General features: G+C 34.7%; 2 protein-coding genes and 1 pseudogene across 2 annotated transcripts; all 3 read left to right on the top strand.

Moving 5' to 3' along the window:
• Positions 1–6,822: 6,822 nt before the first annotated feature.
• LOC110673602 (pentatricopeptide repeat-containing protein At1g28690, mitochondrial-like) lies at positions 6,823–9,969 on the top strand (annotated as a pseudogene).
• Positions 9,970–12,749: 2,780 nt separating this feature from the next.
• On the top strand, positions 12,750–17,476 carry LOC110673623 (pyruvate decarboxylase 1). The gene is made up of 7 exons (XM_021836758.2): positions 12,750–13,589; positions 13,747–13,910; positions 14,563–15,124; positions 15,637–15,725; positions 15,827–15,944; positions 16,399–16,587; positions 17,066–17,476. Exons 1-7 carry the CDS (start codon positions 13,113–13,115, stop codon positions 17,234–17,236), a joined length of 1,770 nt encoding a protein of 589 aa, XP_021692450.1. The 5' UTR covers positions 12,750–13,112; the 3' UTR covers positions 17,237–17,476.
• A 3,804-nt stretch (positions 17,477–21,280) lies between these two features.
• LOC110673595 (GDSL esterase/lipase At5g45910) lies at positions 21,281–23,058 on the top strand. Its single transcript, XM_021836727.2, has 5 exons — positions 21,281–21,640; positions 21,724–21,945; positions 22,028–22,176; positions 22,325–22,598; positions 22,711–23,058. Exons 1-5 carry the CDS (start codon positions 21,397–21,399, stop codon positions 22,932–22,934), a joined length of 1,113 nt encoding a protein of 370 aa, XP_021692419.2. The 5' UTR covers positions 21,281–21,396; the 3' UTR covers positions 22,935–23,058.
• Positions 23,059–23,300: the final 242 nt, after the last annotated feature.

Here is a 23,300-nt window from a genome sequence, read left to right as displayed (position 1 = left end):
ACTATAGGCTTGGATAGTATGTCTTCAGCTCAATTGGGAAGTGGTATGAATTGCTAGAAACCTCTATGGCTCTGCCCAACTGTAAACCCAAATTGAGTTCCTATGCACCCAATAATCAAAGCAAGTTTATGGAAATAGCAACTTGCATATGTCAAATTATTGCTATTGATATGCCAATTTGTGGTAAGTGAAATTGGAAAATCTAATACGGTGCATAAATCCATACCAGGTCTAAAGACTTATATTTTTTATATTTCACAAGCACTTCTAGTCTTAATTGGATTTTTTATTTTCTTAGATAAATTTTATTTATATTTTGTAGTTTATTTAGGACTCTAAAATATTATTTTCTATTTAGATTAAAACTCTTTAATTCGTTACTACCTAGATTAGGATTTAAAACTCTATAAATACCCATTATATTTTCATTATGTATAAGTTTTCAGATTTCTTTTAATGAACTTTTCTTCTTAATAAAGCTAATTTGCTTTATTTTCTCCTTAGATTTTGAATTGAATCTTGTTTATTTTAAGATCTTGGATTAGATCTTATTTAATTTCAAGGGTTTGATTATGTGTCGATCCTTTTCTGTGCTATACGCTGCGTCAGGTGATATCAGAGTAGAGATGTCATCCTCAATAAGATGGCCAATACTAGTGGTGGTGGTGATAATCAACCTCGTGATGATGATCAAGGTTGCTAGTTTTTTAGAAAGCAATAGAAGAACAACGGAATAATATGGAACAAATTGCAATAAATTTGGAATGCCAATTTCACGAGCTTTAAGAGCAATGCCGTACCATGTATTGGTGAAAATAGGAATCAAGTACCTATTCAAGCTGGTGGAGCTTACCACAGTAGAGCTGAATTTGATCATGTTTTCTTCAACCATAGAAAAACAGGTATGATGGAGGATGATACAAGCGACTATGAGGAGATTAACTTTAGGTATATTGCACACCAAGGACAAGGAAGAGGTGGCTTAAATTTTTAATAACACTACGGGAGGGATGATGAGTTCAAACTGAAGATGGATATCCCTATCTTTAGTGGAGATCTTGACATTGAAGGTTTTCTTGATTGATTGATCAAGGTGGACCGTTTCTTTGAGTATGAAATTCCGAAGGAACAAAAGATGAAATTGGTGGCCTATAGATTAAAAGGAGGAGTTTCTGTACGGTGGGATCAATTGAAAGAGACAAGGAGGCGAGAAGGATGCAATCCAGTTACTACTTCGAGGAGGATGCAAAAATTATTAAGGGGTAGATTTTTACCTTTGGATTATGAACAATATTTATTTGAAGCTTACCAAAATTGCTTGTAGGGAAATAGAAGTGTCAATGAATATACCGCTGAATTCTTGAGATTGGCAGTAAGAAATCACTTGTCTGAAAGTGATAATAAACAAGTAGTGCAATATTTAAAGGGACTAAAACCTTCAATTCATGGCAAAATCGGGATCCAAACGGTTATGAGCATGCAAGAGGCAAGGAACTTGATGTTAAAAGCTAAAATGGTGATGAAAGAAAGAATTTACCATGACCCCTATCAAAAGTATCAGTATGGTGGAGATGATAACCATGATAAATTTGAAAATGTAAAGGAAGTTGCACGAGGTGAATCAAGCTCAAGTATTGTTAGCATGGAGAAGGTGAGTAATAAAAATCCAATGGATGGAAGCAATAAAGGTACAATTTTGAATCCTCCCAAAACTAATAATCTATATGCAAAACCTACTCCTATTAAATGCTATAGGTGAAATGAGAAAGGACATAGGTCTAATGAATGTCCAAAGAGAAAAGCCATCAATATCCTTTTAAAATATGATGATGATGATGGTGAAATCTATTGTGGACCTAATAGAGAGGATGAAGAAGAAGATTGTGAAAAAGATGAATCGGTATGCTTGATGCAAAGGTCAATGTTTATACAAAATATTGAAAACAAGTCATTAAAAGATTTTCTAGAACAAAGGGATGAATTTGACACTCTTGCTATGGTGGATGATGAAAAGTTTAAAAAGAGTGTTAAGGGGAAAGAAGAGCATCAAGCCATGGAGGTTCCAATGAAGATTGAAATTTTCTCTCAAATTTTCCTAGTGTTTTGTTGATTTATTTGTATAGGTGAGTCTAAGCATGCCAAAGAAGATGCAAAATTCCTCAAATCAATTTTATTCAAGCCAATCTTATTGATACCATTCAAGAAGAAGATATGGTGTGATCTTCCAATGGAGATTTTGATTTATCAACACTTTAAAATTCGAGGCCGAATTTATCTTAAGTGGAGGAGAATGGCGTGAGAGATAGCCATTTCATTATTATTCGATTTAGAAATTAAAATTCGAGGTCAAATTTTCTCGAAAGTGTGGGTGAATAACGCAGTGCACAAATCCATATCAAACCCAAATACTTGTATTTTCCATATTTCACAAGCACTTCTAGTTTTAATTGAATTTTTTATTTTCTTATATAAGTTTTATTTATATTTTCTAGTTTAGTTAGAACTCTAAAATATTATTTCTATTTAATTTAGGTATTTAAATATGTTTTCTATTTAGATTAAAACTTTTTAATTCATTACTACCTAGATTAGGATTTATAACTTTATAAATACCCATTGTATTTTTATTATGTACAAATTTTCATATTTATTTTAATGAATTTTTCTTCTTAATAAAACTATTTTGCTTTATTTTCTCCTTAAATTCTGCATCATCTTTCAACTTGTTAGTTCTCTACCATATAGATTATATGTGTGCATAACAGAATTAAGAATATGGGTAGTGATCATTTTGATTTGATTAGATATGCATGGATATTTGCATTTGGTGACTACTTATTCTTCATAATTTCCATAAGTACGCACTTATAGATCAACTTCAATTTCCACTACAAGAATGGATATTAAACACTAGTAACTCAAGCAAAAGGAACTGCTAGCCGTCCAATTTGGTCATTAGTGCTTCATACTAAAATTCATGGTAGAATGTACTGAACAAAACATCCTTAGAGGAAAAAAAATGGTGGAACTTGTTTGGAAGCTATAAAGAACTAATAATGACAAGTGAACTTGGAAGTTTATTAGTAGCACAAACATATGCTAATCAACATGGTGGTAGCATAAAATGCTTTAAAAGAAGCCAACTAGATGGCTCTTTAATGCTAGTGGTGGAACTTGCTTGGCCGCCCTCTGCTTTCTTTACATGTATTTCAGAATACACGCGCAAGCAATAGTAATAAAGCACACTAGTACAAAGGAGCTGAACAAATAGATTGATAGATGAAGGATTTTTATTCAACTAAAGCATACGATGTCCTTCTGCAGTATCAGACCAAAAACTCCTTACATGCTAGCCCACTTATAGGCTATGAACTGGCTAGTATTTGTTTTTATTAAGAGTAAAATGGATTACAAAACCGACAAACAGACATTGAAAATGGGGTGTTGCTTTTTACCCACTTTGATTATTATAACAAAAAACAACACCGATGATCTCTATATATACACTCTTCTAGTTTGACTCTCTACAAACCAGCATTGCATTCTTTTGGAAGTTTAACATAAGAAAATGGCTTGCTTGAGATTTTGTGTTTGCTTATTCCTTGTATTGCTTGCAGTTTCATATTCTAAGAGCCTTCTTGATCCATCTCTGGTAAGGAGAAACATCATATTGTCGATTCGGGAAATGGGCGAGATTGAAGTTTACCATGTCAGGCAGAGAAATGTAAGCGTGAAGAAAATCCATTTTTATTCCAAACAAGCGAGTCCTGGAGGACCTGATCCAGAACACCATTCTAAAAGTCGGCAGTGAAGATACGCCATGAGAAGTATAATTAGGGTGGCCACGGTGAGTTCAAGGTTTGGAGGGATCAGGACCCGACTGCAGGGTCTCATCGGTTCCATTTTTTTTCCTTTTTTAAGGAAAAAAATTGGGTTTTGATCAAAAATTAAATCGGCTAATTTCAATCTAATTTTAGTATGATTCAAAGTTGATTTTGAACCTATTTAATTTCAATTTTGATAGGACCATGGCCTGATCTAGATATAATAACAGGATGGAAGTGGTAATGTTATAGGAAGCTCTCTGTTTTTGGTAATTTGTTAGGGAATGTAAGGAAACCTTCTATGATTGTAAACTGTATTTTTGCTATGTTATGAACTTCTGCCTGAGAGATTGGACTTTCTTCAAATTCTTCCTTCTCTACCTCTTGTGATCCTAATTGGGCAGCTAATTATTATTTATTTTTTTCTAAAAAAAGTTGTACCACAAGAGATACTAGGTAGAATCGATTAATCCATCACATCAACATAAGATAATTAAAATAATTAGATATCCCTAACAAATTAAAATAAACTGAGTATAATTCATAGTTAAAAATAAAATTGACCATATTTTAATAGTTGTGGTTTGTAATTGATGTGGCAAGCTCACTTCATTTGAATAAAATCTCAAGGAGCTGATGTTAGCAATAGCACTGAGCATTGAAGTAGAAAGCATGTAGCACCCAAAGCAATAGCAAAGTGGTGCTCAACTAGAAGTGCCTGGATAAAACAAATAATAATATAGAGCCAAATTATATAATAACACCCCCTCTTTCTGGGATATCCTTCCACAACACTTGATCCATATCTTTAATTTATTGCACATATACTAAAGGGGATTGCTAAGAACTGGGGAAAATCCATTTCAGTCAAAGCAAATTTTCTTAAGTGTGCAGCGCTTAGAATTTTTTTGGAATAAATTATTTATAAGAAAAAAATTCAATTAAATTTTTATACAATTATACTTGATTTTTATTTCTTTTAAATAATTTTTTTAATTAAAAAAATTAAATTCTTTCATTTCAAATATAAAAATTAATAAAAAGAAATCAATTAAATTGAATTTTTGTAAATTTCTTATTTTCAAACTGGGAGTTATAGATGAACCTTCAATTTCCACTGGAAGAATGGAAATTCAGCAATGGTGAGTACTCAAGCAAGAGGAACTGCTAGCCGGCCAAGTTGGTCATTAGTGGTTCAAACTCTTAGAGGAAAAAAAAAGGTAAAAATTGTTAATTAATTTTAAAGAGGATTTGAAGGAAGTTAAAGGTGAAAAAAAGGTGGTCTAAATGCTTCAAGTTGCAAATTCATTGCATTAATTAATTGTAGAGAGGATTTGAAGGAAATTAAAGGAAGATGAGGTTGTAGAATCATATAAAAATTGTATGTATTGTGATTGCGCACATGGAGAAAAGTTTCTCATGCGTCATTTGCTTCCAATAATGGGCCATAGAGGAGAAAAATAATTAGCATTAACATGATATTTTTTAAGCATGCATTATATCTAATGACATTTAAATAAAAAGATAATTGGCATGATGGATTGGAAAAAGATGTTGAATACAGTGGAAGCTATTCTTCCCCTTATTCATATCCCAAAACTACATGCCATCCAAAATGCACAACTTATTTGTTTACAACTACAACCTCTCATTGAGATTCTTCATTGCTAGTTTTCAAATGATGGATCAGGTCCTCTATGAGCAGGAGGAACAGAGGGAGTGAGGTGTTTAGTGGACTTAGACTCGCCCGTATCAGAGTTCTCATTTCCCAGTCCTCTAGCAGAAGGAAAATTAAGCAACCCAAAGTTGATAACTCCCTTTTCATTTTCCACCGATGCTCGAATCGATCCGATTATGCTCTTGTTCTCCTCTGTGCCTGGATTAAGATAGTGAGTTACAGACCACGAAAATGAAAGAAATACTAGACACACAGAAATTCTCAACTTGGTCATTGCTTCAATCTTATATATATAAAGAAATATTAGAGACACAGAAATTCTGTGTTGTTGTAGAGATTCTCTTGATCTACATTGCTTCAGTCATATATATATATATATATAGATAAAGACTATAGGAAGAGGCAGATAGAGGGAGAGTGGTGTATATGTGCTGTTTGATGTCATTATTTTTTGGTACATTCAAGGTTAAAAAAGAGATTGTGGACAAACAAAAAGGACAACTTTTATTGATGGCAAATGGGTAAGGGGGGGAGGAGAGAGAGAGAGAGAGAGAGAAGGACTACAGGGGCAGAATTGGAAACTAATAAAGGTGGAGACGGTGATAAGGCCACTTTCTCTGTGGAGTGGTTGAATTTAACAGTCATAAATTCATCGCATGGAAGATGATCCCAGTCAGCATGGAGCCTAATTAACCACAAGTTGAGATCCAATTTTTCATAAAATGATAGCTATATTGGCTAGTTTAGTACCAACTACTTTATTTCATGTTCATCAAGATGACCCTTTAATCATCAAAGCATGCACTCGAAAATGTTTTTTTTTTAATATATTCATGTGATTTTTTTTTCCTTCTTTTTTCATAATAAAAGAGAGTAAATTTTTTTTAACCACTCTCCAAAGAGAGAAGAGCTAGCTTAGACTAACGAAAATGAAAATGGATACCCAATTCTCCGTCAGGCCTCCCAAAATGGAAAATGACGATGTAATTGATTGAAAAGAAACAAATATCCAACAAAACTTGGTTTAGTTGACCATCGCATGCGCACATGGTACACTTCTCATAAGAAACAAATGTTGAACAAATTAAGCTTGGTTTATTTGACCACTGCATGCGCACATATATGTATACTTTTCAGTCATGTTCAATCACAAATTGAAATGAGCTAATGAGATTTCTTTTCTTTTCATTGGGCATATATAAATATATCATATTCAATTAGGATTAGAATTAAAATTTGTATAATGGGCGTTGTTGTCCTTAATTAATTAGTTGAGCACTTTCAAGTGAGAGTTAAATTAAAACAAAGATGTACGTTATAATGGGGGCTTGCTCAAGGCTTATCATCAAGCCATTGTGTTTGTGGAGCTGGAAAGGTCAAAAGCCTAGTGGGAGCGCCATACAAAATTTTCTTGACGGTATTGTTCAGGTGTGTGCGTTGAGATAAGGAAAGTGAGATTAAAACAGAGAATAGGCAGGCTGGCTGTTTTATAAAAGCCAAAACCAAAAAGGCCAAGCTTTGGGGTTTTTACAAACTCATTTTTAAGGGAGAGTTTGGTAAAGGCCTAAAACGTTCCCACTTTACTCAAATCATTTGACATCTGAGTTCAGCAACTCTGCAGCTATCAACAAGGAGGTTCCTCGAGATGGATGGTGACACATTGCCAATAATTATGGACTATTTAAATTTCAATTATTTTATTTTATTTATTTGTATTAAATTCTTTTAATTTAAATGGGCATCTATTAAAGTTATTGTCATGCCCTTATCTTTTGGTGGGACTAAATTATATGTTAATTTTATAAGTCATTTCATTTTAAAGATGTCATTATTTATTTTTGTGCTAGCTTTTCAATTTTTTGAATGGGTGATTTTATTTTTACCAGTCGATTACAATTTCTTGTTGGGTTGGGCCTTCATAAAACGTCACCGTTTATGATTTTCGGGTTGTGTTACTGTTACGTTAATTGCCCCATTGCGACGCAAAACACGTGCTTGCCATGTGATAGCAAGAAATAATAAGCTGCGCAAGCTCAAAAAAATATCAACCAGTAGAATAATGGTACCAACTCCCATGGGAGGAAGATGAAAACTGGCAGGCTACCCTCGGTTTGACTGTCCATTTTCTCATCATCCCACAGCCATGCCTCCCAGGGCTCATCCAACCAAAATTTCCCGCAAAATGAAGACCACCACATCATCCACCATACTTCAATAACACTATCTACACTTCTTCAACGTTTCATCAACTCGGATAACACTTTTTATGGCCAGAAGATCCATACCCATATTTTGAGAAGCGGTTTCATACCCAATACTAATACATCCATCAAAATTATGATTATTCATCTGAAATGTGGGTGTCTGAAATATGCACGCCAAATGTTTGATGAATTGCCTAAACGGACTCTTTCGGCATATAATTATATGGTTGCTGGGTTTTTGAAACAAGGATTGGTTGCAGCATCCATTAGTTTGATACATAGGTTGATTCTTGAAGGTGAAAGGCCTGGTGGTTTTACGTATTCCATGATTTTAAAGGCATCTATTAGTAGTGGTAATGTGATATTGCCACGTAATCTGGCCAGTGTGATGCATACCCAGATCGTTAAATCGTATCTTGAACCTGATGATGGAGGGTTGGTTTGGCAATGAGAGTTTCTGATATGATGATAGAAAATAATGTGATATATTTGACGGCTATGATATCTGGATACATGAACCAAGACTCTGAAGAAAATGCTGAAGAGATTTTTGAGAAGATTGTTGAAAAAGATATAGTGGGTTTCAATGCAATGATAGAAGGTTATAGCAAATCACTTGAAACGGCTTTCGCTTGATGTTTATGTTGAGATGCAACGATTTGGTTTTAGGCCTAACATATCTACTTTTGCAAGTGTTATTGGAGCTTGTTCTGTGTGTTGGCAGGATTTGAGATCGGTCAGCAAGTTCAGGCTCAGCTTTTGATGAACGAGTTCTTTACTGACATAAAAATGGGCAGTGCTCTTGTAGACATGTATTCCAAATGTGGAAGAATTGTGGATGCACGAAGAGCTTTTGATCACATGCCTAAGAAGAATGTGTTCTCATGGACATCCATGATTGATGGATATGGAAAGATTGGAATGCCTAATGAAGCACTCCAGCTATTTCATAGCTTGCAACAATTTCGTGTTGAGGCCGATTATGTTACATTCCTTGGTGCTCTGTCTGCTTGTGCTCATACTGGCTTATTTGCTAAAGGTCGTGAGATTTTTGAGAGCATGGAGAGAGATTACTCATTGAAACCGGGGATGGAGCATTATGCTTGCGTAGTTGACCTATTGGGGAGTGCAGGAAATTTACAGCTAGCATGGGAATTTGGCATGGGGATGCCTGAGAAGCCAAATTCGGATGTTTGGGCTGCCTTGCTTAGTTCATGCAATCTGCATGGCAATGCAGAGATGGCAAGTATAGCTGCCAGTGAACTTTTTAAGCTGAATGCTGAAGGTCGGCCAGTTGCATATGTGGCACTATCCAATACTTTGGCAGCGGCTGGGAAATGGGGATAATGCAAGTGTGCTTAGGGAGATAATGAAGTCAGGGGGGTATTAAAAGATACCGGCAGGAGTTGGATTGGGACCGAAAGTTGTACTACAAGGCTGAGGTTGGCAAAAGAAGTGAACTAGCATTTTAAGTGAGAAGTGGTTATCCTTTTCAAATGCTCTGTAAGGATTATTCATATGATACATTTATCAAAGCTCACTTTGTTATATGATTTTCAAGGTATATAGTGCTTATCAGAGAAAAATGTTCCATTTATCCTTAAAGATGCAAAAAATACATTGGAGAAGTTTACATTATCAGCTTGTTGTGGATTATTATAGCTTTGGAATCATTGGGTTCTAGATGGAGGAAGTGATGAATATCAAGAAAAACACAGATGAATAGAGATAAAATGTTAGAGTTTAGTACAGAAGAATATTGGGTGAGGAGCTAAAGGAATCCCTTCAAGTGATAGCAGGACTGTTAACCTCCATGATTTAGGTCCAGGTGCTCAAGCCTTTAACCTAATATGTTGATTTGTTGAAACAATTAATTGATTGGGTTTCTGATGGACACTCAAGAGCAAGATTGATTCCCATTTTCTTCCTGAATGTTGATTCCTCAGTAGAGTAGTGTTTGTAATTATTATCTTTGTTGATGCTGTTTCCTTTGTTCCAGAGGAACTGCATGAAATTGAATTAGGAAGATCTGGTGGCTTGGATCAGAGGCATTTTAACCAGCATAGTTTGAATCTAATTATTTAGGGAATGCTTCATTGAAGTCCATGATGTCCATGAGCAGATGAAAGGACAGGTTCTTACTTATCTTCCACCTGATTACTGTGACTATACAATTAACTGTAGTTCTCATATTATGGAGCAGCATGAGAAGACAAGAAGAGTTTGTTGAACAGTTGTAACTAATATGATGGCCTAAGTCATAATAAAGTGATTTGATTTTTTTTGGTAATCACACTAAATTTCTTTTAATGCGCGCCATAAATTGATTGTGCCAATAATTTAGTTTAAATTTAGTTTTTGCACCATCAAACCATCATTTCCAGTCTTGACACCATATATTGATAAAAATTCAATCGTGTCACCTTAATTGTTCAATCTTTTTCATCTTGAATTGCTCTTGTATTGAAGCATCGGATCAATTATTATGAATTGCGATGAGACTTTTAGCTATGATCTAGGATTGTTCTTCCCATGTGGGTCATATCTTTTGAACCCAAATGCTCCCTGTTTTTTTTCAAGAAAAAGAATCAAACAGCTCAACCTAAGGTGGCTTTGGATTCAATCAAACCGTGATTTAAAAAAAAAAAAAAAGTTCAATCAAACCGGAAATGGTTGACTGCGATGGGAAAATGTTAATGGAGAGTGCTGTTTAGATTAAAAGGGAGATTATAGTTGGTAATAATTAAACTTTTAGAACATCTTATTTTAGATATTATATATTTACTATAATCATTAAGTTAATATATAACTTAGAAAATGTTTATCTTATTTTATAAGTTGATTTAATAAATTTATAAATTTTAAAAATAAATTTATATATTTATCAAAGGTGAGTTGCATATGCCCATGCTACTTTTGCATAACTGTCATAAGTTCTGTCCAGTATTGAATTTCAAAGCTTGAAACTGCTTTCCTGAATAAAAATACTATTTTAGATGTTGAGAAAAACAGTTTGAAAAAGATTATTTTATTATTTTAGTGTTCTTATTACTAAAACTGATCAAATTTAATTTTTAATTATTTTTTAATACTTTCTAATTAGTATATTTAAAAAAGTGATTTTCTCAACAGCAATTTCAATAGAAATACCAAACAGGCCTACAGTCGAGTTTGCATTGGGATTGATCAAGGCTTCCATTTCGATCATGAAGTGGTTCACCTCCAAGATGCCTTGTTAGGGTTTCAGATATTTCTTTTAGAATAATTCATTAGTTTTAGTGTTTTTGACTTCTTTTCTGGAGGACGATGACACATCCATTTATCTTAATTCCTGGCCACTTTTCCTTTTAGGAGAACGAGTTAATAATGAGCTTTTGTTTAATTTTAATTGTCTACTTCTAGTTTTTATCAACGATAGCATTAGCATGTACAGCTTTTAACTAATAATATTAATTTTAGTTTAACTAATTGATTTTGTTTCTTGTTATGAGCTTTCAGGACTATCTCACAGTTCTCTATATCATTTGAACTATAGTTTACAAACCCCAAAAACTGAAAATATGTAAGCAATAGTTTTCCAGAGTCTTAAAAAATTCAAGTGGCTGCAATGCAATACTATTCTTTCCTTTTTTGCAACTACGTGCAATTAATTAACTTGTAAACTCCAATGGAAACGGCCTTTTTCGGCTAGTATTTATGTGACAATTCAGTCATCACGCGAAATGTAAAGCCCATTTGGTCTAAATCCGGCTGATATTTACACCATGTTTGAATGGGTGGAACAAGGAGAGGAAAGAAAATAATTAAAGAAAAATAATTTTAAGAAACACTTTCAAGAGAGAAAAAATAATAAAGAAATGGAAAATAAATTTTATTTTTCTCTAATTATTTTCTCTTTAACACTTTGTTTGGATAGGATAGGTGAAAAGGGAAGGAGAAGGAAAATAATAGAAGAAAAATAAAGTTGACATGATATTTTCTCGTGTTTGAAAAGAAAAAAAAATAAGAAGGGAGATAAAATTTATCATATTTTCCTCTAGTTATTTTATCTTCAATTTAGAGAAAAAAATAAGAAATCAAAGAGTTAAAGTAGTTCATTTTGTTATTTTTTATTTTCCATCCTTTATTTTTTTTACTTATCTAAACACAAAAAGAGAAAATAAGTAATAAAAAATAAAAAAATATTTCCTTCTTTGATTTTCCTTTCTTTTTAATTATTTATCCAAGCAAAATGTAAATTTGAGAGAAAATGAGAAATCAAAGAAAAAAAAGCTAAATTTGTATTATTTACCTTTTATTTTTTACGTTAACTTTTACTTTTTCTTTTTTATTTTCTATGTATCCAAACACAAGAAGAGAAAATAAAGAAGAAAAAATAAAAAATATTTTCTTCATTTTATTTTTTTTTCTCTTTCAAAATTTATCGAAACATAGTGTCAGAGAAAAAAAATAATAAAATGATTGACAAGCCAAACTAAACTCTCCAATGAAAGTTTTTAGTGATTTGATTTTATTTTTAATTTATATTACTGTTATTCTTCTAAAATTTATTAATTATAAAGTTTTTATGTATTCAAATTAATTTTTTTAAAATTTATTAATGATTTGTAATTATAAAAAATAGTAAATAAATATAAAAATATTATAAATAATAATTAAACTAATATAAAATGAATGGATATTTATAATTAACACATATAGAACTCCCGTCTCAAATGGAAACCAGCTCTATTTTTTTTTTTTTTAAGTTGTGGTCTTTTTTTCAACAAAAGATTATTGTGGACTCTGAATCATATACTCTTTCTATATAAAATCATGCATTTCACCTTCCCTTAAATATGAATAGTTAATTGTATATGAGAAAGCTCTAAAAGTATAGTGCTTGCTGTGTATTCTATAATTGGCGTCAAATAACATATTATCATGCAAATATATATTATTTTTTTAATCACATGTAAATAAATATTATTTATTATTTATTATTCTAGAAGGGCCATGGACGCTGACACTCGCAACCCATCAAATGGTTAAAATTCTAGTCAAAACAAAACCAAGACAACTCCAGAAACCCACAACAGTTTCCAGTCTGCTCTTTTGAACATTCCACTCCACATCCTCCCAATGACTTTTCTTCTTTCTCTTTGTTGTCTCTCACTTACAATTCTCAATTTTCCTTTTCATTCTCCGAAAACCCATTTGTTGCCCATAGTTTTAAAAAAACATAACCAAAAACCATCACTTCTTCCCTGCAAACTCTTTGCTCGAAAAACCAACCTCGCATAACATATATATTTATCACACCCATAACCCCTCAAAACCTACGCGTAATTAACTCTCTCATTGGTATCTTAAATCCCACTTTGTAAAATTTCCATCTTTTTGACGTTTATACGTTTGTATTGTTACATGGAAGCTGCGAATCAAATGGGCTCTGCTGCTCATCCCAGCTCCACACCGCCTCCTGTCCCAGGGAGCGCATGCACGGGGACTTTGGGGCGCCATTTGGCTCGGCGACTGGTGGAGATTGGCGTCAGTGATGTTTTCTCAGTCCCCGGCGACTTTAACTTGACACTTCTGGATCATCTGATTGCAGAGCCTGGGCTGAACGTGATCGGCTGCTGTAACGAGCTTAACGCTGGATACGCAGCCGATGGGTATGCACGTTCCAGAGGCGTGGGGGCTTGCGTGGTGACTTTCACTGTGGGCGGTCTCAGTGTGATTAATGCTATTGCTGGTGCTTATAGTGAGAATTTGCCGCTAATTTGTATTGTCGGTGGCCCCAATTCTAATGATTATGGGACTAACCGGATTTTGCATCACACCATTGGGTTGCCTGATTTTAGCCAGGAGCTCAGGTGCTTCCAGACAGTCACCTGTATTCAAGTAAGTTTTAATCTATGTGTACGTATATCATATAGAAATTGTATATTTATACTTGTTTATATTGGCAATGTATAGTGTTTAAACGTATGTATATGCGTATATATTATTATATTATATATACTGTGTGGTGATGATCCTGATGGTGGTAATGTGGCAGGCAGTAGTGAATAACTTGGATGATGCACATGAGCAGATTGACACTGCAATTTCTACTGCTATGAAGGAAAGCAAGCCCGCTTATATTAGCATAAGTTGTAATTTGCCCGGAATTCCTCATCCAACCTTCGCTAGGGACCCTGTGCCATTTCTTCTTGCTCCTAAGTATGCCGTCTCTCTCATTGTTATTCAGTGTTTCTGAATTTTTTTAGTTTGTTTGGTCTTTTGGTGATCTTTAATGCAATTTGACTGGTTTGATTGAAAATAGAATTTAATCATAGCCTTGTAATTTGTAGTGCTGTCTTTCTGATTTTTTGTCAGTAAGCAAGTTGGAAGACATGCTTCCAAGCATTGTAAACTAAATTGTTCTGAATTAGTTGAAAATAGGAAAAACTCAGGCATACATCCACAGATGCAGAGTGCATCTTCCAGCGGATAGAATTTTAGATAGTTCTCAACTTCTCATCTTATGGCTGATCTTCCCCACCTTGTTTCCTGCAGGAGTTGCAATGTAGTCTATAATTTTAAACTATTGGCGATGGACAAACATATCCAAGTCCAAATCATCATCTTAGCTGATCTCAGTTTGTTTTCAATTGATTTTGTTATGTGTGAATCTTAACCCTACGTTTTACTCCTGAAGATTGTTCTTGGTGCATTCTTTTGTCAAATGTTCTTATCTATTCTATTGAACAGGGAAAAGACTAGAGATGGGCTGTGTTTTAGCTTGTTTAATATCCTTTCTTAAATATCATTGTTATGAAAAACTCATGATTAGAGAACCTAAAGTGGTGCCCTTTGCCTCTTTTTCGTGCAGTGTAAGCAATCAATTAGGATTAGAAGCAGCTGTTGAAGCAACTGCTGAATTTCTGAACAAAGCTGTGAAACCTGTCATTGTGGGGGGACCTAAATTAAGGGTGGCAAAGGCGCAGGAGGCCTTTTTAGAGCTTGCAGATGCCAGTACGTATCCATTAGCTGTTATGCCCTCAGGCAAAGGGCTAGTGCCAGAACAGCATCCACATTTCATTGGGACATATTGGGGTGCTGTCAGCACTAGCTTTTGTGGGGAGATAGTGGAGTCTGCTGATGCCTATATTTTTGTTGGCCCCATCTTCAATGATTACAGCTCTGTTGGATATTCCTTGCTGATCAGGAAGGAGAAGGCGATCGTAGTGCAACCTAATCGTGTGACTATAGGCAATGGCCCCTCCTTTGGCTGGGTATTTATGGCTGACTTCTTAAGTGCATTGGCCAAGAAGTTGAAAAAGAACAGCACAGCCATGGAAAATTACAAACGTATCTTTGTCCCTCCAGGCGTCCCTCTGAAGTGTGAGAAGGATGAACCTCTTAGGGTCAACATACTCTTCAAGCACATTCAGGTAAGCACACGTGCACAATGTAAATTAATCTCACTAGTTGTAGATTATATGAGATGTGTGTTAAGTGCATGATCATAGAAACATTCGTCTGTCTCTCAGTTGATTTTCTTGGTGTAGTTGGCTTAACATATGCCAATTATTCATAATTAGAGTCCAAATATTTGTCTAGCTGGTTGGCTCTTACTTTCCACTATTTCCTTCTATTGGAAAAAGAGTCAGATGCTTTTAATTTTTGTTACTGGATCTTCTAGTTCTGTTCATTTGACTATTTTTTCGTGGAGCTATTATGTTAATGCAGGGGTTTAACCTAAGTAATAATATGAATTATTAATTTGTATCGGTCTCTTGAGTTTTGGCTTTAGTAGGAGAAAATATGAGACTTCTAAAAAGCCTGATAGCATAAATATTGAAGAAGTGGCGTTCTTCCTTCATAGTTTATTATTTTTGTGCTTTCTTAGTGTATCTTCATTGGACTGCCAATTGTTTTTAACGTTGCTTTATATTTGAAATAGCAAATGCTAAGTGGAGACACTGCAGTAATTTCTGAAACTGGAGATTCTTGGTTCAACTGTCAGAAACTTCGCCTTCCCGAGAATTGTGGGTGAGTATGCAGTATGCATGAGAGTTGTAAAAATTGAACGTGCTCCTCTTTTTTTATCATCATTAACAGGCTGGCAGTTGTTTGTAAATGATTTTATTCAGGTATGAATTCCAGATGCAGTATGGATCTATTGGCTGGTCTGTTGGTGCCACTCTTGGATATGCTCAGGCTGCCAGAAATAAGCGTGTAATTGCTTGCATTGGTGATGGGAGTTTCCAGGTGAGTGATGATAAGCACATTTGTGATGATAAGCACATATTCACCCTGATACAACATTGAAGAAGGATAATACAAGAAAAAGAATAATACAAGAAAAGTGACAATCTATATGAGTGCAAAATACTTTTACTACTCAGCAGCCATAATCCATCATTTTAAACTAGTGAAGTCTTGAAAATATTCTAAAATTCTATTTTTTAATTTTTTGAGAGAAGGAATTTAGGGGAAGTTGAAAAGATTTAATGATGGGCAAACAGTGATATCAGGTAAGACACCTTCATTGTCGCCCATAAAGGAAGAAAGGAGAAATAGAAAATGAATACAGGGAAGGATTTGGAAAGGTGTGTCTCCAAAAAAAAAATAATAATAATAATAACAAATTGAGAAAATGTGCTATCCTGTGACTAACAAATTGCTAAGGTGTAGGGTGTCGTAATACTTTCTCTATGTTCAGGTAACAGCTCAGGAAATTTCAACAATGATTCGTTCTGGACAAAAGAGTATAATATTCCTTATCAACAATGGGGGTTACACAATTGAAGTAGAGATTCATGATGGCCCCTACAATGTGATCAAGAACTGGGATTATGCTGGCTTTGTCAATGCCATCCACAATGGTGAAGGCAAATGCTGGACAGCAAAGGTTAGCATGAGTAGAATAAATATCCTTTATTATGATTTTTCCTTCCTATCTTATGCTGTATACTGGTGTCGCTTTTTTCGTTCCTTGCGACAGAATCTCCAAATTTATGAAAGATACCCTTTATTCACGTAGCTACAAAAATTCTTTGCATTGTTGAATCCCACATTCTTTTCGTTATAATCAATGTATTCTTCCCACTTTAGACTTTCCCCTTCAATTTTTAAGTGTGTTCTTGGGTCAACAAATTCTTTCCTTTAGCTATCCACATCTTTTCCCTGCTGCACCAGTGTTTGTCAGGTCCTATGACCTTGTAAACTAGACTGGCGGATTGAAAACTAAAAATTTATCAGAAATGTAAACCTTGGACAACAGAGGGTGATGAAATTTATAAGCTGCAAACACAAATATGCATTGTGCAGTTAAGATTACTGTGACTATTCATTTTTGGATGTGCTGATGGATTGGGTTATTAATACAGGTTCGAACAGAGGATGAATTGACAGAAGCAATTGCAACAGCAACAGGAGAACAAAAGAATTCTCTATGTTTCATTGAAGTTCTGGTGCACAAGGATGACACTAGCAAAGAGCTGCTGGAATGGGGATCCAGAGTTTCTTCTGCAAACAGCCGTCCTCCAAATCCACAATGATGATCTGGTGTTTTTGATGTTCAAAAATAAGCAGATTGGAAATCCAAGTAACCCGAACTTTGGTTCCATGATCTAAATCAAAACTAGAAATAACTACATGTTTGTATGAGATTCCTCTGGGTCTTGTCACTCTTTTCTGCTTTTCCTTTCGAGCCATGTGATTGTAACCATTGTATGATGTATATTAAATTTTAAGGTGGTTGCAGAAAAGAATTCAATGTGATCAGAACATTAAACTTATCATGACGGGGCTTTTACAATTTAGATTTCTATTGACATGATCAAGATCACACACAAATTTCATAGATAAGGAATTCTGCCAGACCCGTGTCCTGTTCCAGGTTTTAATGCATTCATAGCTTGTCTTTCTCACAAGCGGATTCAAATGTCAGGTGATGCTGTGATGGAGCTGTGCCCTCTCTTCAATTTGCTGAGATGTAGCTTACTTATGAATATGCTCATTTTGAGCTTCATCTTTCACTTTTTTCTGTGACTAGTTCTATCCAGATATACAATAAAATTAGGCCATTTTACTGTGTTGCTTAAATGGAAGCCAGTTCAGCAAAAATGAGAATTTTCCAATGACATCCATATTTTTTAGTTAAAACAATATGCATCAATTGAAGTAGGTTTAGTTGGGTACACTAGATTAATTTCAAAGTAGCGATTATGAGAAATCTAAAGGTGTAATTGCCAGTTCACTAATTTGATAGATAGCTAGGGTTAGTCAATAATTCTACTGAAGCAGATATCCTTCTTCCCGTTCTGCCTTTAAATAAACGATAACCCAAGAAACTGGAAATAATCAGTATTCAAATGCAAATTGTTAAAATGTTACTATCAAACACTTTGATTGCTCCTCAATTGCAGCGTGTTATTGTAGACCTATTGGGCATCCCAAATTCGGCTTCCTTATCTAAATATCTGGGTCTTCCAGTTCCTTGGTGTGGATCCAAATACGAGGCGCTGTTTTTTCTTAAGGAAAGGGTGGTTAATTAGCTCAAAGGATGGACAAGTAAATGCCTCTCTCAAGCAGGGAAAGAGATTTTAGTCAAATCAGTATTCCAGGCCATTCCGGCCTACATTATGTTGGTGTGCAAGCTTCCAAGTAGCCTCATCAATGAAATTCATCAACTTATCTCTAAATTTGGGTGGCGGCAAGCTTTCCTGGTCTAAAAGTGAGGGTGGGATTGGTTTTAAGGACTTGGAGATATTTAATATTGCTTTCTTGGCAAAGCAGGCTTGGAGACTGCTAAAGAACCCTCAGTCTTTATGGGGCCGCATCCTAAAAGGAATTTATTTTCCTTTTCCAATTTTCTTGAAGCTCGTCGAGATAACCACAATTCATGGGGTTGGAGAAGTATTATTTGTGGAAGATAAGCGCTGAAACCTGGATTAAGATGGAATATTAAAGGCCCTTCATTTGTGAATGCTTGGAATGATCCATGGGTGCCCACTTTACAAGATTTCAGAGTCGGATGCACAAGACCGCCAGATAGCCCCGTGATTTATGTTGCAGATTTGATTAATCCAATATCCAAGCATTAGGATCCTTATGTTTTACATGCTTCTTTCTCACCTTTGTAATGCAGAGAAATTATGAAAATTCCAATTGCAGATGTCTTTGCAGAACCTGATATGATTTGGCATTTCTTTGGATTTGGAGTTCCGAATGTTAAATCTGTGTATTATTTGTCGAAGAAAGCCCAAATTTCAACAGAGCCCATGCGATCTACTTCAACTTCCACATAAATTCCATCTTCTTTTTGGAAAAAAATTTGGTCACTTCAGTTTCCTCCTAAGATTTAAAACTTTGTGTGGTGAGCAGCAAATAATTCTGTGGCTACCAATGTAAATTTGTTCAAGCGAAGGTGTACCCCAAACCCATGCTGTCAAGTCTGTGGCAACAAGGAGGAATCATTAGAGCACCTTTTTTTCTTCTGCCCTCATGCAAAGGCGTCCTGGTATGGATCATCTTTGGGGTTTTACCCTCGGGAGGAAGGTTTCGGGTCTTATGCTGATTGGATAAATTACATTATGTTAATCAATTCCTCCCATGACCAGATGGAACTTCAGTTAGCTGCTCACTTATCATGGCAGCTTTGGAAAGCAAGGAATAATTTTGTGTTTAATGCCATTCAGCCAAATCCTTTGCTTTCTCTGCGCAAGGCCCAGAATGCTATTGGGGTAGTGCAAGCCATCGCCCCTCCACAACAACATTCTCCCTTAGTTTCTATTTATGCGTCTATTTATGCGTCTCGTCTGGATTTGGCTTTGTGGAGTCTTCCACCAGTGGGTGTCAACAAGGTTAATACGGATGCCTCTTATAATAGCAAGTCGGATGCCGCTTCTTGTGGATGCTTAGTCAGAAATGCTGAAAGTGCCTTAATAGATGGATGTTCAGCAGCCTTTAAATATATTTCCCCATTGGTGGCTGAAGGTATTGCATTAAGAGAATAAGAGCAGCTGTTTATTTCGTTATTAACAGAGGCTTCTTGTCTTGCATTATTGAAACAGATTCAATGCAGCTTTGTCAGTTTTTTGACCATCCTCTAGCTCCCGTCCCTTGTGCTCTAGAGGCTATCATTCATGAAGTTAAGAATTTGCTGAGAGTTACTCAAGGTTTAACTATCAAATCTATTCCTAGATCAGCAAACAAATGTGCTGATTGACTAGCAGTTAATGTCAGAACTAGTAATGTTGTAATAAGGTGGACTTTAAATCCCTCTCCTCATCTCATGTATCTGCTAACTCAAGACGACTTGTACTCACTTTCTCATGAATGATAGCCTTCATTTTTCTGGAAAAAAAAAAAAAGAACACTTTGATTGCTCCTTTCAAAAGAAACATGTGTCTCTGTATAGTTCAATTTTGGTTGTCATTTGGCCACGTGTTCAACTCAGGGCACCAAAAATTTTCTCCCATCAGGTGGCATGGCGTGGGAACTTTTCCGTTGGAACGCGAGACACTAAAATTTTTCTAAGAGAATATTTTTATTTATTATTATATAATATAAATTTATTTATTAAAAAATATTATAAATTAGAAAAAAAGTTTTAAACAAAATTTTGATAATATACACATATTTTTTATTGAAATTATAATGTTTAAGTACTAAATTTTTGACAAATTTTAAGCTTCATGTAACATAGTATTGAACACTTTCCAGCATCAATTTATCTATTTTATCATGTATAATATATTAAATCATGAAAATCATTTGTAAGTGAATTTATAATAAAATTTTCAAAATTTTTTTAATATATAATCATAAGTAATTAGAAAAAAATTATTATCAATTTTATTATAAAACTTATTTCTAATTGATTTATTTCTATAATCTTTTTTAGGGTAATAATATTTTAATTCTATTATTGAATCAAGATATTATAGTTATAATATATTTAATTTTTTTAAAAAAAATAATCTAAAACAATTTTATTTGATCTGATTTGATTGCCACTCTAATTAAAACAAAATTTTGAACAAGTATTCAATTTGCTTGCCCTTATTATAGCTCAACTACTCAACCAAACTCCTATTGTGATATAAGTGGCAGATTTGGATGATGTTAAATTATTATGTGAGTGGGTCATAAACTGTCTTGAAAGAGTAGTCCAAAGCACATGGCCACATGTACATGTTTACTTGCTTAAAATAATTAATCTTACTTAATAGGAAAAGTTGTAACAGGCAGCAAATTTTAAGTCAAATTAGCAAATCATCATCACTAGCAAGACCATTATGAAGATATAATAATTAAATGATTAATTAATTAACAGTGGCAATTCATACTTATAATGAATTAATCTTATATGTTTCTCTTTAATAACACAAATTATGTGTTAATCTGCCAATAATATCCATGAATTAAATGCTTCACCAACATTTCTGTTGCTTATTTTTAATAGTTATATATGAGCAAATTGGGCCTACACAAACAAAAACCAAAAATTTGAGTGAAGTCGCAAGGATAAAGATTTAGGCAAGTCATAATGAGATAAGTGTAAAATCTGGTGGAAGTTGCCTATATAATTAACACACAAACTGCAAACGTCTACCAGCCAGTCAACGCTCATATGTATTAAGAGCGCATATGAAGAACCTACAATTATTGTTTTAGCAAATTTTCATATCCTTATTTCTCCCAATCCTCCATCATGAAAAATTTCATCACCTGTCTCCCATTTTTCCTTGTTTTTGGCTTCACTGGGGCAGTGTCTGCAACTTCTCTACAGTATGACTCAGTTTTCAACTTTGGTGACTCTCTTAGTGACACTGGAAATTTCCTTCTTTCTGGTGCCTTGGCATTTCCTGTCATTGGAAAGCTCCCTTATGGCGAAACCTTCTTTCGCCACCCAACAGGGAGGTGCTCAGATGGACGTCTAGTTATCGATTTCATTGGTACTTTTCTCTCTTCTTGATTTTATAGTTGAATCTGCAATACATTGTACGCTTACGTGAGAGTATAATTTTCAAATATGCAGCTGAGGCAGCTGGGTTGCCATATTTGCCACCCTTTCTAGGGCTTGGCAAAGGCCAAGATTTCAAACATGGCGTGAATTTTGCGGTTGCAGGAGCCACTGCACTTGACTCTAAATTTTTCTATGAGCATAATATTGGGCAAATTTTGTGGACTAACGATTCACTGAGTGTTCAGCTTGACTGGTTCAAGAAGTTGAAGCCTTCCCTTTGCACTACTAAACAAGGTGACGGTGACAGACACCTAATTAATACGCACATCTATTAAGTTCCCGTAACATTTTTCCTTTTCCTTCTTTTTTTCACCAGAATGTGATAAATACTTCAACAAATCACTATTTGTTGTGGGAGAAATCGGTGGAAATGACTATAACTATGCCTCTTTTGTCGGTGGGAGCATTAAACAACTTCGTGCTTCTGTACCACTCGTTGTTCAAGCAATAGCTGGAGCTGCCACAGTAAGTTATTAATTGTACAAAAATATTATATATATATATATATATATATATTATGATCTTGACTTTTTAATTATTTTGATATAATTAGAATATTAAATGACCTACATTACATAATAAAAATATTAAAATTTTAATGCATTATGGTTAGCTATTAATAGAGGAAGGTGCAGTAGAATTGTTGGTGCCAGGGAATTTGCCAATCGGATGCTCAGCAGTGTACCTGACCTTGTTTCAAAGCCCTAACAAAGAAGATTATGATAAACATGGGTGCTTGAAAGCCTACAATGCTTTCTCCAAGTACCATAATAAACAGCTCAAAGGAGCCCTGGAGATCCTCAGACTCAAGTACCCACATGCAAGGATTATTTATGCTGATTATTACGCTGCAGCCAAGCGTATCAATCACTCACCAAATCGTTACGGTCAGTTTTTTTTTTTTTTTTCTTGCAAATCAAAGATTGATAAAATTAACGAAAGATGCAGAATTAAACTTGTAGTCTACTTTAGTTAATCAAATGATGAAACTAAATGCAGGATTTTACAATGGAGTCCTAACAGCCTGTTGTGGAGGGGGTGGACCGTACAATTTCAACAATTCAGCAAGGTGCGGTCACATAGGTTCAAAAGCATGTGAAAATCCATCCACTTACGCAAATTGGGATGGAATTCACTTGACAGAAGCTGCATATAAGATTATAGCCAAGGGTTTGATCTATGGCCCTTTTTCTAGACCACCACTCAGAAAATTTCCCCTGTAAACTCCTTCGGTGTTATCGTAACTACAAATAAAAAGAGTACGCACCGCCCACTGCCTAGTCTTTGTACTTTTCTATTCTTTCTATCACCAATAAAATTTTCTTATCAAGAAATCACTTCATTTAATTCGACTATCCTTTCAGTATTTGCACCGACAAGAATGATGCACACAGAGTATCTATAACAGCAAATCTATTTCTTAAATGGAAATTTTACTTTGAAAATACTCAATTTGATTACTTCAAAATAGATTGGGTCAAACTTGGACCAGGTGTGACGAGTCCAAGCCCAACAATGAATAGGCCTAGCAGGTACTGCAATTATGACAAGCAATTGCGAAATGAGTTGGGTCAGGCTGATTCAGACTC

Source organism: Hevea brasiliensis, chromosome 18, assembly GCF_030052815.1.
Source record: "Hevea brasiliensis isolate MT/VB/25A 57/8 chromosome 18, ASM3005281v1, whole genome shotgun sequence".
Taxonomy (NCBI): Eukaryota; Viridiplantae; Streptophyta; class Magnoliopsida; order Malpighiales; family Euphorbiaceae; genus Hevea; species Hevea brasiliensis.
Note: the sequence above shows the minus strand (reverse complement) of the source record. Positions and strands in the feature narration are given on the sequence as shown.